This window comes from Eschrichtius robustus, chromosome 15 (genome assembly GCF_028021215.1).
Source record: "Eschrichtius robustus isolate mEscRob2 chromosome 15, mEscRob2.pri, whole genome shotgun sequence".
Taxonomy (NCBI): domain Eukaryota; kingdom Metazoa; phylum Chordata; class Mammalia; order Artiodactyla; family Eschrichtiidae; genus Eschrichtius; species Eschrichtius robustus.
Window position 1 is genome coordinate 81,968,333 of NC_090838.1, and position 15,672 is coordinate 81,984,004.

General features: G+C 41.8%; 1 protein-coding gene and 1 non-coding gene across 3 annotated transcripts in view; both read right to left on the reverse strand.

Moving 5' to 3' along the window:
- Positions 1–3,648: 3,648 nt before the first annotated feature.
- The window catches only part of LOC137777301 (E3 ubiquitin-protein ligase RNF103), a 119,206-nt gene continuing 107,182 nt past the window's right edge, over positions 3,649–15,672 (reverse strand). For both annotated transcript variants that reach the window (XM_068564103.1, XM_068564100.1), the window contains 3 exons: positions 7,815–7,936; positions 4,523–4,637; positions 3,649–4,172 (listed from right to left, as the gene is read on the reverse strand). In XM_068564103.1, coding sequence (XP_068420204.1) covers positions 4,030–4,172; positions 4,523–4,637; positions 7,815–7,936 — 380 coding nt within the window. In that variant the 3' untranslated portion in view covers positions 3,649–4,029. The remainder of the gene's footprint in view (positions 4,173–4,522; positions 4,638–7,814; positions 7,937–15,672) is intronic.
- On the reverse strand, positions 11,374–11,480 carry LOC137778226 (U6 spliceosomal RNA). Its single transcript, XR_011076804.1, has one exon. It is a non-coding gene; the product is annotated as a U6 spliceosomal RNA (small nuclear RNA).

The window sequence follows — 15,672 nt, forward strand, 5'->3', positions numbered from 1 at the left end:
GTGTGTGTGAAAAAAAAAACCCAAAAAACTATAATTAATTATATGTAAATGAGAACTTCCTTAAGAAAAAGTATTTCCCTACTGTGGTTTAGACTTGGATTTCTGAAATGGCTCAGTGGCTAGGGAATGTTCATTCTGGTATCTCAAAAGGAAACTGCTTGGTTAAATAAATTGGTAAAAGCATATGAAAGGCTGTGAAAAGTTTTAAAACTCCTGCTTTATGTTTATTTCAACCAAACATTTCCCAAGTTTATTTTCACTTATGAGCCTTTCTTATTGGTAATACAGAATACCATTTGAAGAGCATCTGTCACTAGGGTAGGACAAGGAAAACTGTCCAGTTTTTCAAAGCTTTGATTTTTCACAGTTGTTTCCATAAATACAGTTATGGGGTTGGATTTTAGGGAGAGGTGCAGAGGCAGGCATGACTAGTACTATTTTGGAACAAATATGAGTCACAACCCCTTCTCTCCAGGAGTTCTGAGACACACCTTTAAGTATATGACACGCAAAAGGGCCTAAGGCCAGGTGAGCTGTACAATTGGCAGGGGCTCAGGAAGGTGTCTTTGATAGACAACATGGGGAGAGTGGGGAGGGACAGAGAAAGTGAAGTTATCATCTGCCTAGAACGAACTGCTGGGTGATCACAAGCTGCACAGTGATTTTTAAAGAGTACGCTGTGTCTGAAGACAAAACAAATGAGTTGGCAGTGTGGAATGCTATTCTGGAATGCAACCCTTTAAATTGGGTTTTTTTGGGCACCAAGTATATTCATCTGTGGATGGGGTGGGGAGAGTGGGAGCTGGTGTTGCTAGTGCTGGACCTAAATCAAGGGCCTGAGGTTTAGAGGAAAACTTTTATGGCAGGCGTTGACACCATGGTTTCCCTTTCCGGATTGCAGACCTTTCCAGGGCCAGAAGAGTATCTGACTCACCTTGTTTCCAATGATACCCAACAGAGTATTGAGGGAAAATGGAATATGCGGCCTGATAACGAGCCAAGAATGCTCTTTCCTTAGCCTGAAAACAGGAATGGAAAAATCAGGACCAATTCAAACAATTAAAACAAACCAACCCTACATTTACATCATTTTATTTGAATGGTGGAAAGAGTGCTTGTCATTATTCTGTCCATCCATGCACCTGGATAAACTCTGATTATCCACATACGGACAAAAACGCTCAGGGATTGTGAGCATTCCTTAATTCCAAAATCATTCTGTGAATAAATTAGCCAGATAAATGGGATCATAAAACTATATCCTGTCAATACGTCAGTTCCTCTCAACTTGACTTACAGATTCAAAGCAGTCCCAATCAAAATCCCAGCAAGTTTTGTGGATATTGACAGATGAATTCTGAAGTTCATATAGAGAGGCAAGAGACGCAGAATAGACAACACTATTGAAGAAGAACAAAGTTGAAGGACTGATGCTACCTGACTTCAAGACTTACTATTAAGCTACAGTAATCAAGACAATTTGGTATTGGCAAAAAAAGAAGCAAATACATCAATGGAACAGAATAGAGAGCCCCAAAATAGGCCCACATAAATATAGTCAACTGATCTTTGATGAAGCAGCAAGGGCAGTATACTGCAGCAAAGATAGTCTTTTCAACAAATGGTGCTGGAATAACTGGACATCCACATGCAAAGAAATATATCTAGACACAGACGTTACATGCTTTACAAGAATTAATACAGATCACAGACCTAAATGTAAAATGCAAAACTATAAGACTACTAACAAAATAACATAGAAACTCTAGGTGACCTTGGGTATGGCAATGACTTTTAAGATCCAATATCAAAGGCACTATCATGAAATAAATAATTGGTAAGATGGACTTCATTAATATTAAAAACTGCTCTGTGAAAAACAATGTGAAGAGAGTAAGAAAACAAGCCACAGATTGGGAGAAAATGTTTGCAAAATGTATTTCTGATAAAGTACTATTATCCACAGTATACAAAGAAGTCTTAAAACTCAGCAATAAGAAACAACCCAATTAAAAACGGGCAAAAGTTCTAAACAGATACCTCACCAAAGAATATATACATATGGCAAAAAAGCACATAAAGAGATGTTCAACATCATATATCATCAGGGAAATGCAAATTAAGACGAGATACCGTTACACACTTATTAGGATAGTCCAAATCCAAAACACAACACCAAATGCTGGTGAGGATGTGGAGCAATAGGAACTCGCGTCATTGCTGGCGGGAATGCAAAACGATACAGCCACTTGGAAGACTGTCAGTTTTTTACAAAACTAGACATACTCTTACCATAAGATCCAGCAACTGTGCTCCTTGGTATTCACCTAAATAGTTGAAATGAATGTCTACACAAAGACCTGCACACAGACATTTATGGCTTTATTCATAATTGCCAAAACTTTGAAGCAACCAAGATGTCCTTCCGTAGGTGAATGGATAGTGTGGTGCATGCGGACAATGGAATATTATTTAGCACTAAAAAGAAATGGCCTGTCAAGCCATGAAAAGACATGGAGGAAACTTACATGCATATTACTAAGTGTAAGAAGCCAATATGAAAGGGCTACGTACTGTATGATTCCAGGAGTAAGTGTACTTGTGGGGTGCGAGATGTCAGTACACACAAGGGGGAGACGGTGCCTGTGTCAGGGCCAGAGGTGTACGTGAGAACTCTATTTTCTGCTCAACTGTGCTCCGACCCTAAAACTTCTCTGAAAAATAATGTTTACTTAAACAACAAACTGTATCCTAAAGATGAGATCAAGAGCAATAGGACGGCCCCCTGGATTGAAGATTCCCATTTTGCAGGATGAGACTCAAAGGCCCTTGCTGCGGCACATCTGATACACTTGGATTTCTCCATACAATCTACAAAGCCAACCTGGGAGAGAGTGGTTGGGTTTTTTTTTCCTACCTGTTTAGGGCACACAACACTTGGACCAGAGAGACCTGGGTTGAGCCCCAGTTCTGCCACTTCGTGACTGTGATTTAGGATACGTCACTTCAGCAAGCTGAGCTGTTTTCCTAACTTGTGAAGACTGAATGATTACATATGTTAAACAGCTTTGTAAACTGTCAAGCCCACACAAATATAAATTGCTACTGCTGAATTATTTCAAAATACAGCTTAGAAATGTGTGAGTTGTTTATAATGCATGACCACACCATGCCTCTTTCACCGGTCAGCTCCTGGCTTTGAGAAAGCACTGATATGCACGCCCATATCCCATGCATCCAAGACAACCAGCTTAACGCACGGAAAGGCAATCAGAGGGTGAAAGAGTCCTAATCTCACAGCTGTCTGCAACTTGCAATGGGAAGGAAAGGGAGGAAAGCTACAGACACACACACACACCCCTCAGGACACACGTAATATAGTTACCCAGCCAACAAGCCAAGGGGTCACAATTCCCAAGCATCCTTTTGCTTACACAGATGACAAAAAGCAGAAGAGTAGCTCACACAGCACATCTGTGAAGGCTGGGGAGCAGGGGCCACAGAGCAGAAGCCCTTTCAGCTGAGCTTCCGAATCCCATGTGCCCTGCTATAGCACCTCCTCTTTCCAAGGCCAACATATAAAATAATTTGGGACAGCAAACACCTTGAAAGTTCACTGCACCCAACAATCTACAATGAGACCAAGTGTTAAAGCAGAAATTTATTAAAATCCATTTATATAGTGTTTTACAGACAAAAAAAAAATACAGAGTCCTCAACATTCAGGCAATTGACTCTATTCTCAGAAGTGCTTCATGAGAAGACAGACTTCTTTGCCCTCATCCCCCAAAAGATACTTCTGTTTATTCTCCTGAAATGATGCATTTATTACACCACCTCTCAAAACAATTCCACTGAGATCCCCAAACCTCTGCAGAGAGTGAAGAGAGATTAGCAGAGAACGTTCTCCAGAACGCAGTGCCTCACCCAGAGGTGTAGTGCAAGAGATACAGAAAACGGCGGAGGCTTCAAGGAGTGCGTGCCCGGTGGCAGGGCTGGAGGAGAGCCTGCGGGCCTGGCTGCGCAGCCCTAGCTGCGGAGTGTGGCCAGACGGGACTGCATGGCCTCCAGGGCCTCTTCCTCCTCCTCATCTTCTGATGCAGCCATCGCTCCTGGAAGTTCAGGCTCTGGGAGGGCATCGGTCACCTTACTAGGTGCTTTGCCCAAGGCCCCTGTAAAGAAACAGCATGCAGGTCAACAAAACATCAGCTTAAGCAAGTGGTCCCTCATTTTCTCTGTCCTTCATACCTGGTTCAGTTTGACAAGAAACAGAAAAGGGGCAATAAAACAGCTGTTTTGGTGGGGTTTTGCTCACTATGACAAATGTGTGCAAATACCAACTTCTAATGATATCAAAGTCATAATCACTAAGGATTTTGATTGTTAGAATTTTGGTTCTAATCTAAAATAAGAAATGTAGAAGGGAGTTATAATCTAAAGAAAAAGCTACTAGTTAATCTTGCGAATGCAAGAAGAATGGCCATAAAAGGAGAGGGGAAAGAGGAAGGATCTTGGGTCATACCTGCGGTGATTTCAAACAGAATTTTGTCAATTTCCATTTCTGCTGCTTCTTCCATTTCTTCTTGGTCGTCCATGCTTTCAAAAGTGTCCTCTAACATCTCTTCTATGATCCCAGCCTAAACACAGAATAAACCATGTCACTTCCTGCAACTGTTTTTTTTTTTTTTATAAATTTATTTATTTTTTGTTTATTTATTTTTGGCTGCGTTGGGTCTTCATTGCTGCGCGTGGCCTTTCTCTAGTTGCAGCGAGCGGGGGCTACTCTTTGTTGCGGTGCGTGGGCTTCTCATGGCGGTGGCTTCTCTTGTTGCAGAGCATGGGCTCTAGGCACGCAGGCTCAGTAGTTGTGGCACACGGGCTCAGTAGTTGTGGCTCGTGGGCTCTAGAGCGCAGGCTCAGTAGTTGTGGTGCATGGGCTTAGTTGCTCCGTGGCATGTGGGATCTTCCCGGACCAGGGCTCGAACTCATGTCCCCTGCATTGGCAGGCGGATTCTTAACCACTGTGCCACCAGGGAAGCCCCCGCAACTGTTAAATCCACTCCCAGCAGGCGCCCCTATGGGCCCAGCATCAACCGAGCTCTGGTGTCTCCAAGTCCTGTCCACACTTTCAAGGGCTAAGCCACAGACAGCTGGCTGCAGGCAACACCGCATGCTGTCTGCCCTCTCTGGAGGAAGCAAAAAGCCAAAGGGAAATTGCTCTCCAAATTTAGTACCCAGGTTGGAGGAGGGGGGCCTCTATCAGCAGAGCTTCACAAAGTAACTCAAGACAATAACGCAGCACGTGGGGAACAACGTGCTGAGATGAGAGGGTGCTGTCTCGGGAAGCATTTGCCCTGACATCGCAAATCTATGCGTGCAGGAGTTGAAACACAATATGAAAACTGGCTGGAGTCACAGCAGACACTATGATAACAAATACCAAGAGCGGGGTGGGGCCCCACGGAACCCCGAAAAGGCCTGTACTTCAGCACATCCAAGTTACAGCTGCTGGCCCAGGGTCTGCAGGGTCCTGGCAAGGATCAGTTAATTCACCAAAGCCTGAGAGAACTGATAAGACAGCATTTCGGGGCCCAACAAGGCAGTGCCTTCCACAGTCCCTCCTGGAAGCCCCGTGCCTGGTAGCCTGAAGCTGGCCAGTCAGCCTCCTTCGCTCTCAAGAGCACAGCGCCACTGCGGGCACGAGAAAACTGCTCTCTAACACCAGTCAACACAAGCAGACCCTGCAGCCTTCCTGGCTGAGCAATGTCATGCGAGCGCAAGGTCACGTGTGGCAGCTCCAGCCCTGGCTCCCCTGCACTCAGCCAGGGCACAACTCTCACCGACCATGCTGATGGTATCAGATTTAGAGCAAGCCCTCTCTCCTGCCTGTCCTGATGTCAGACCACTCAAGTGACTCTTAATGGCACGAATCTAGCTAGTTCCATATTCTGCCCATTCTCAGACCTTTTGCTCCCAACCAAAAGGAACAAATTCACATTCAAGGATACAAGTGGAGCCCTGTGACCTGGGTGAATGGATCTTAGTGCTGGAGGCTAGTGTAAAAGAGGCTCGATACATACTCACCATCCCAGTTAAAACAGACTAGGGCAGCCTGACTAACAGCCCTCCGCATCCTGGAGGGACAAGTGGCCATTCACTTCTACATTCATCCAACCAGCAAACATTTGTCAAATGTATGCTCTGTGCCACACGCCAGGCCAGGGTCTGGGGACAAATGGAATGACTGAGATCATGTCGTCGCCCTCGACACGCTGGGACCCCGCCAGAGGCTTCAGTGTGCACCTGGAGATGCACCCTTGGATGAATTCAGGAAATATTTACTATCTACTACATGCAGGCCCTCCTCAAAATCTATACTATGCTCAGTATTCAGAAACTTTTGTGGAAAAGATCCCAGATTCTAAAAAAAGACTCCGCCCCTCAGATCCTGGTGGCTACATAAGTCAGAGAGAGCAGGCGTGAAGTCAGTTCAGAATTACCTTGTCACCCAGTCCCACGTGGGACAGGCATCACAACTTGGGGGATGAGACATCCACGCACCACTTGTAAAGGACAGACCCCGCTGACCTGGTGCCCTCCTCATGACTGCCCAAGGATTTCTCATGCCAAAGACCTGGGCGCTGGGCTTTTTATGTTGCCTTTCTTTTCTATCAATTTTCTTCTCCAGTTCCTCTCTCCCATGCCCTAGAGCCCTGTTTATAACTCAAGTTCATACATGAAATTCCCGAGGAGGAAGGGAGGCAGCTTCTATGCACAAGCTGCAAACAAGAGTTTGAGGTGTACCGTCTGGGCTCAGGCCACAGGTTCAAAGTGTGAAACAGCACCTGATGAGGCACCTCTTATCACCATGTCCTCTGAGGCAGCTCAGGCATCTGTGCTCCAATCCCAGATCTGTCACCTCCTACCAAGGCCACTCAGATAAGTTACCTGGCAACTTGAAGACTCAGTTTCCTACTCCTGTATAAAATGGGGAAAAAAATACCTACCTCCCAAGGTGGCTGGGAGGACTTTCTAGGACAGTGTGTGTGCTGCACCACTGGCAGGCGGGGGCTCAGTAACTACGCCCTCCTGGGCCCTGTCCCCCATCTGAAGGCCACCAGGACAGGTCCCTGCCAGGCCCTGATCCCGGGGCAGTAGGTGTTTACTGCTTTCTATTTGGTTCTCAGTTTCCTTTTCTAGTCTAAGGGGTCGGCCAACGACAGTCTGCAGGCCAAACCCAATCCACTGCCTACTTTCATAAATAAAGTTTTATAAGAACACAGTCATGACCATTTGTTTACACATGATCTACGGCTGCTTTCATGCTACAAGTAGAGCTGAGTAGTTACAACAGAGACGTATGGCCCACAAAGTAGAAAATACATTTACTATCCAGCCCTTTACAAAAAAAGTTTGCCCATCCCTGGTCTTGAAACACCTCCCTTGCCAGCTTTGCTAACACTCCCCTGAGACAAACGGAGGAACCTGGGTTTTTTTCTGTTTCCTTGTTCATGTCAGAACCCTTAAATCCTAGGTCCCCGAATCCCACGCAGTTGCTTCCTGGGTCTCCCACCTCCCCTAGAGCTCTGGGTATACTATCGCTTCTTCTAAGGAACACCCTGGCAATCTGACCCAGCCTCTGCCACGCTCAGCTCAGACGGTTTCAACCAGTGTTAACAGCTGCTCCTCTGTCCTCAAAATCATTTCTGTCTGGCAACAGTGGCCTGTCTACTCCTGCCCAGCCCCGACCCTAGCCCCTGCCGCTTGCTGACTCTTAGTGCTTTGGAACAGGACATAGGGTGGCCCCAGGGCACCTTCATCATCTCTTTGGACAGGTCCCGCATGGTGGCCTGGATTTCTGGGATCTTCACAAGACTCTGCATGGCCTTCATCACTTCTGTGCTCTTCTGCAGGGAACCAGCCACTCGCAAAACCGCTGAAAGGGAAAGATAACAGTCAGGATTGCTCAACAGAATGTGACGCAGGATGGAATAAAGAAAGACAGTCAAATCACAAGCTATTCTGATAAAAGTCAGCAATAGTGGGTGGACTTCCAAAGCTATTTATGTACCTGTAGACTACATTACTGTCCTGGGACAAAGACTGACTTTCCTAAATTGTGCGCTACTTTGGCTACAATAGGTACAAATTTTCCGAGCACCCACACCAACCAGCTGATCTGGAGAATGGCCTGAAAGCCTGCATCTGACCTTTAGGGAAGGAAGCCAGCTAGGAATGATGTCACCCCCAGGACAAGTCACACACAGGAGGAATGGCTCTAGGTAGGCCTTGCTGGGGCCACACTGGAAAAGAGGCTTTAAGCAACCCAAGCAGTGCTTCCCACACACCAGCCTACGTAGGGGGGCTGCCCGGGAGGGGCCTGTTGCTGGTCCACAGGAAAATGAGAGTCAGTATGTGTCAGTGTAAGACGGCTACAGTTCCTTGTTACAAAAAATGTTCTGTTTTCTGAGATCATACACATACTATATGTTCTGTATAAGAAATCGTGGTAGTAACAAATGATCATTTCTCCCCCCTAAAGTCTTTAGCATGTCAAAATAAAGAGCTGGCAACCCTTCAAATCAGTTTTGAAATTTCATGAGACTTAAAAGTTCTGAGAAATGCCTCACGTCCAGCTGTTCACCAAAACTGGTGCACAGGGCCCCCCCAGCTACCCCAGGAATCACCACCAATCCACCTCTGTATGAATCCAGACTCCAGGAAGCTGTCACAGCTAAGGAAAACAAGGGGCAAGGAAACAAGAGGAACCAGAGAAATGCCTCTCTGACATACACAGCATTTTGTGATTTTTCTAAAGGAGTAAGGAAGTTTGCTAGTTGCAGAGAATACTTCATTTCCCTTGACATTGAAAAGGGAAAGTAAAATATTCATCTATTTATTAAGATTAGTCTATAGAGAAGAAGTGTTAAGAATATGTATGGCTGAAATAAGCAATAAATTATATATGTCATTATAATGATATAAGAAAGATAGAAATTCTACAATGTTAAAGTTACTATTGATTACTGTAAAAAGGTAAGTGATGGGAGGAAGAGAAGAAGGGTAAAAATAAAGCAAATTCCATATAGTTCTGCTTGAATGATACAAGTTTGATGTCTACACAGGCATATGTTTTATCCTAATTTGCATCCTGAGTCTGTATCCCAGAGAGAGTGGCTGAATATGACATGTGTTCAATAAATTTTTTGAATTAGTAAAAATAAGAAGACAAAAAAAATGACGTGACAAGTGTTAAGTTAAATACTGAAACATTTGTATCTTGAAAACGGTATAAACTTCTGATTGTTAAAAGAAACAAGAAAAGGAAGAGTCAATATAGTGGGGAAAAGATGAAGCAAAAATGAACTTAGAAATAAAACTAATTCCAACAATATTTAATTTGATAACCAGTCAAAAAGGATTGGGGAGGTGGATTTTTAAAAGGACAAAATAAATGTACATGTACCCTGGAAACTCAAAACCAAGAAGATACATATTGATACATGAGAAAAATAAAATACTGGACCAAAAGGTATTTTCTATGTTCCACAAGGAAAAAAAGCACACGTGGCAGAAAAAATTATTTTATAAATAAAAATAGTGACCCCCACAAGAGAATGAGAAGACAAGCCAAAAGCTGGAAGAAAATATTTTCATTAGACATTTCTGATAAAGGACTGTTATCTAATGTATACAAAGAACTCTTAAAGCTCATCAATAAGAAAACGAACAACTCAATCAAAAACAGGCAGAAGACCTAAACAGACAACTCACCAAAGAAGATATACAGATGGCAAAAAAGCACATAAAAAGATGTTCAACATCCTATGTCATTAGGGAAATGCAAATTAAAACAACAATAAGATACTAGTATACACCTATTAGAATGGTCAAAATCCAAAACACTGACAACACCAAATGCTGGTGAGGATGTGGAGCAATAGGAACGCTCAATCATTGCTGATGGGAATGAAAAATGGTATAGCCACTTTGGAAGACAGTTTGTCAGTTCCTTACAAAACTAAACATACTTTTTTTTTTAACATCTTTATTGGAGTATAATTGCTTTACAATGGTGTGTTAGTTTCTGCTGTATAACAAAGTGAATCAGCTATACGTATACATATATCCCCATATCTCCTCCCTCTTGCATCTCCCTCCCACCCTCCCTATCCCACCCCTCTAGGTGGTCACAAAGCACCAAGCTGATCTCCCTGTGCTATGCGGCTGCTTCCCACTAGGTATCTATTTTACATTTGGTGGTGTATATATATCCATGCCACTCTCTCACTTCGTCCCAGCTTACCCTTCCCCCTCCCCGTGTCCTCAAGTCCATTCTCTATGTCTGCGTCTTTATTCCTGTCCTGTCCCTAGGTTCTTCAGAACTTTTTTTTTTTTTTAGATTCCATAAATATGTGTTAGCATACGGTATTTGTTTTTCTCTTTCTGACTTCACTCTGTATGACAGTCTCTAGGTCCATCCACCTCACTACAAATAACTCAATTTCATTTCTTTTTATGGCTGAGTAATATTCCATTGTATATATGTGCCACATCTTCTTCATCCATTCATCTGTCGATGGACGCTTAGGTTGCTTCCATGTCCTGGCTACATACTCTTACCATATGATCCAGCAATAGCCCTCCTTGGTATTTATTCAAAGGAGTTAAAAACTAACGTCCACACAAAAACTTGCACACGGACGTTTATGGCAGCTTTATTCATAATTGCCAAAACTCGGAAGCAACCAAGATGTTGCTGTAGGTGAACAATAATAATGGATAAATGAAGTGTGGTACATCCACACAATGAATATTATTCAGCACTAAGAAGAAATGAGCTATCAAGCCATGAAAAGACCTGCAGAAACCTTACATGCATATTACTAAGTGAAAGAAGTCAATCTAAAAGGCAACATACTGCATGATTCCAACGACATGACATTCTGGAAAAGGGAAAATTATGGAGACAGTAAAAAGGTTGCCAGGGGTTAAGGGTGGGAGGGATGAATCGGCAGATCACAAAAAAATTTTAGCTGTATATATTTCACAATAAAATAAGAATCTCCAAAATAAAAAGGTTAAAATTCTACAGAAAACATTAATAAGTTAGCATTATAAAAACTAGCTGACATTTAAACTTAGAAAGACCAAAGTCGCACAGAGGGGGTTGTGAAACACAATGAGTAGTGCTTCATGGTTATGGCTCTTTGTGCTCAGCTCCTCCCCAGCAGCCCTGCCCGGGCCTCCTGCAGGCCCTCCAGTGTCCGAGGCTCCCTCCACCTTCAGGGCCTCCCTCTGCACATTGCCGGGGCCCCCTGACATCTCTAGAGAGTGGGGACTTGGTGGGTGGATTTCTTTTTTGTTTGTTCTTCAAATAAAGTACCCTTCATGAATTTGCACGTCATCCGTGTGCAGAGGCCATGTTGACCTTCTCAGTAAGGTTCCCATTTTGGTACATGTGCTGCCCAAGACAGCACTAGGTTTCTTTTTTATTTGGAGATGGACTCACGATTTTATTCCCAGTGCCTAGCATTGTGCCCTCACACAGCTGACACTCAAATATTTGTTGAATAAACCAATGAATGGTTGAAAACAACAGAGAACTATAATATTCAAACTGGATAAAAAAATTAAACATATTAGTGTCTTAATAGTAAACAGCACTGAGGTGGTTTTATAAAGACTCAAGTGCTCCTACATAAAATGACATATTTAGTATTAGGTCAGAAATTGGCTTTTCCTTTTTTGTACTGACCACAAAAATTCCAGAACATTTTTTTATAGAAATAAGTAAAACAGTAACCAATTTCAGATGGCAAAAGGAGGGTGAGAGATTTCACCCTAGCTCTCCTCAAGTTTTCAATTACAGACACAGTATGACTGCATACTTGTGAAAAAAACATCAGTAGATGTAGTAAAAGAAACTAAACCCAAAAACAACATAAACGGATTTAAAGAGATTAATCTTTTAGCATTTCATTGTGAAGAATTTCAAACATACACAAAAGTAGGCAAGTGTCATTTCACCAAAAGAGACACGATAGCAAATAAGCATATGAAAAAATGTTCCTAATCATCAACCATTAGGGAAATACAAATTAAAACATCAAAAAAAAAAAAAAAACAACAACAATCAGAGAGCTCTACACACCCATCAGAATGGCTAAAAGAAAATAGTGACACCACCCAATTTTTTTGTTTGTTTTGTTTTCAAATTTTTATTGCCAGAGATTTAGTCTGTTAGGCATGGTGTCCTTGACTTTCTTTTTTTTTAAACATCTTTATTGGAGTATAATTGCTTTACAATGTTGTGTTAATTTCTGCTGTATAACAAAGTGGTTCAGCTATATGTATACATATATCCCCCTATCCCCTCCTTCTTGCATCTCCCTCCCACCCTCCCTAGCCCACCCCTCTAGGTGGTCACAAAGCACCAAGCTGATCTCCCTGTGCCATGCGGCTGCTTCCCACTAGCTATTTTACATTTGGTAGTGTATACGTGTCCATGCCACTCTCCACTTCGTCCCAGCTTACCCTTCCCCCTCCCCGTGTCCTCAAGTCCATTCTCTACGTCTGCGTCTTTATTCCTGTCCTGCCCCTAGGTTCTTCAGAGCCACTTTTTATTTTTAGATTCCATATATATGTATTAGCACGTGGTATTTGTTTTTCTCTCTGACTTATTTCACTCTGTATGACAGACTCTAGGTCCATCCACCTTACTACAAATAACTCAATTTCGTTTCTTTGTATGGCTGAGTGGTACTCCATTGCATATATGTGCTATATCTTCTTTATCCATTCATCTGTTGATGGATACTTAGGTTGCTTCCATGCCCTGGCTATTGTAAATAGTGCTGTAATGAACATTGTGGTACATGACTCTTTTTGAATTATGGTTTTCTCTGGGTATATGCCCAGTAGTGGGATTGCTGGGTCGTATGGTAGTTCTATTTTTAGTTTTTTAAGGTATCTCCATACTGTTCTCCATAGTGGTTGTATCAATTTACATTGCCACCAACAGTGCAAGAGGGTTTCCTTTTCTCCACACCCTCTACAGCATTTACTGTTTGTAGATTTTTTGATGATGGGCATTCTGACCGGTGTGAGGCGATACCTCATTGTAGTTTTGATTTGCATTTCTCTAATGATTAGTGATGTTGAGCATCTTTTCATGTGTTTGTTGGCAATCTGTATGTCTTCTTTGGAGAAATGTCTATTTAGGTCTTTTGCCCATTTCTGGATTGTACTGTTTGTTTTTTTGATATTGAGCTGCTTGTATATTTTGGAGATTAATCCTTTGTCAGTTGCTTCGTTTGCAAAAATTTTCTCCCATTCTGAGGGTTGTCTTTTCGTCTTGTTTATGGTTTCCTTTGCTGTGCAAAAGCTTCTAAGTTTCATTAGGTCCCATTTGTTTATTTTTGTTTTTATTTCCATTTCGCTAGGAGGTGGGTCAAAAAGGATCTTGCTGTGATTTATGTCATAGAGTGTTCTGCCCATGTTTTCCTCTAAGAGTTTTATAGTGTCTGGCCTTACACTTAGGTCTTTAATCCATTTTGAGTTTATTTTTGCATATGGTGTTCGGGAGTGTTCTAATTCCATTCTTTTACATGTAGCTGTCCAGTTTTCCCAGCACCACTTATTGAAGAGGCTGTCTTTTCTCCACTGTATATTCTTGCCTCCTTTATCAAAGATAAGGTGACCATATGTGCGTGGGTTTATCTCTGGGCTTTCTATCCTGTTCCATTGATCTACATTTCTGTTTTTGTTGCCAGTACCATACTGTCTTGATTACTGTAGCTTTGTAGTACAGTCTGAAGTCAGCAAGCCTGATTCCTCCAGCTCTGTTTTTCTTTCTCAAGATTGCTTTGGCTATTCGAGGTCTTTTGTGTTTCCATACAAATTGTGCCATTTTTTGTTCTAGTTCTGTGAAAAATACCATTGGTAGTTTGATAGGGATTGCACTGAATCTGTAGATTGCTTTGGGTAGTATAGTCATTTTCACAATGTTGGTTCTTCCAATCCAAGAACATGGTATATCTCTCCATCTGTTTGTGTCATCTTTGATTTCTTTCATCAGTGTCTTATAGTTTTCTGAGTACAGGTCTTGTGTCTCCTTAGGTAGGTTTATTCCTAAGTATTTTATTATTTTTGTTGCAGTGGTAAATGGGAGTGTTTCCTTAATTTCTCTTTCAGATTTTTCATCTTTAGTGTATAGGAATGAAAGAGATATCTGTGCATTAATTCTGTATCCTGCTACTTTACCAAATTCATTGATTAGCTCTAGTAGTTTTCTGGTAGCATCTTTAGGAATCTCTATGTAGACTATCAATGTCATCTGCAAACAGTGACAGTTTTACTTCTTTTCCGATTTGGATTCCTTTTATTTCTTTTTCTTCTCTGACTGCTATGGCTAAAACTTCCAAAACTATGTTGAATACTAGTGGTGAGAGTGGGAAACCTTGTCTTGTTCCTGATCTTAGTGGGAATGGTTTCAGTTTTTCACCATTGAGAACAATGTTGGCTGTGGGTTTGTCATATATGGCCTTTATTATGTTGAGGTAAGTTCCCTTTATGCTTACTTTCTGGAGGGTTTTTATCATAAATGGGTGTTGAATTTTGTTGAAAGCTTTTTTTGCATCTATTGAGATTGTCATATGGTTTTTATCCTTCCATTTGTTAATATGGTGTATCACATGGATTGATTTGCGTATATTGAAGAATCCTTGCATTCCTGGGATAAAACCCACTTGATCACGGTGTATGATCCTTTTAATATGCTCTTGGATTCTGTTTGCTAGTATTTTGTTGAGGATTTTTGCATCTATGTTCTTCAGAGATACTGGTCTGTAGTTTTCTTTTTTTGTGACATCTTTGTCTGGTTTTGGTATCAGCGCGATGGTGGCCTCATAGAATGAGTTTGGGAGTGTTCCTCCCTCTGCTATATTTTGGAAGAGTTTGAGAAGGATAGGTGTTAGCTCTTCTCTAAATGTTTGATAGAATTCGCCTGTGAAGCCATTTGGTCCTGGGCTTTTTGTTTGTTGGAAGATTTTTAATCACAGTTTCAATTTCAGTGCTTGTGATTGGTCTGTTTATATTTTCCATTTCTTCCTGGTTCAGTCTCAGAAGGTTGTGCTTTTCTAAGAATTTGTCCACTTCCTTCCACGTTGTCCATTTTATTGGCATACAGTTGCTTGTAGTAATCTCTCATGATCCTTTGTATTTCTGCAGTGTCAGTTGTTACTTCTTTTTCATTTCTAATTTTATTGATTTGAGACTTCTCCCTCTTTTTCTTGATGAGTCTAGCTAATGGTTTATCAATTTTGTTTATCTCTCAAAGAACCAGGTTTTAGTTTTATTGATCTTTGCTATCATTTCCTTCATTCCTTTTTCATATAGTTCTGATCTGATCTTTATGATTTCTTTCCTTCTGCTAACTTTGGGTTTTTTTTCGTTCTTCTTTCTCTAATTGCTGTAGGTTTAAGGTTAGGTTGTTTATTTGAGATTTTTCTTGTTTCTTGAGGTAGGATTGTACTGCTATAAACTTCCCTCCTAGAACTGCTTTTGCTACATCCCATAGGTTTTGGGTCACACTGTTTTCACTGTCATTTGTTTCTAGGTATTTTTTCACTTCTTCAGTGATCTCTTGGTTATTTAGTAGCATACTGTTTA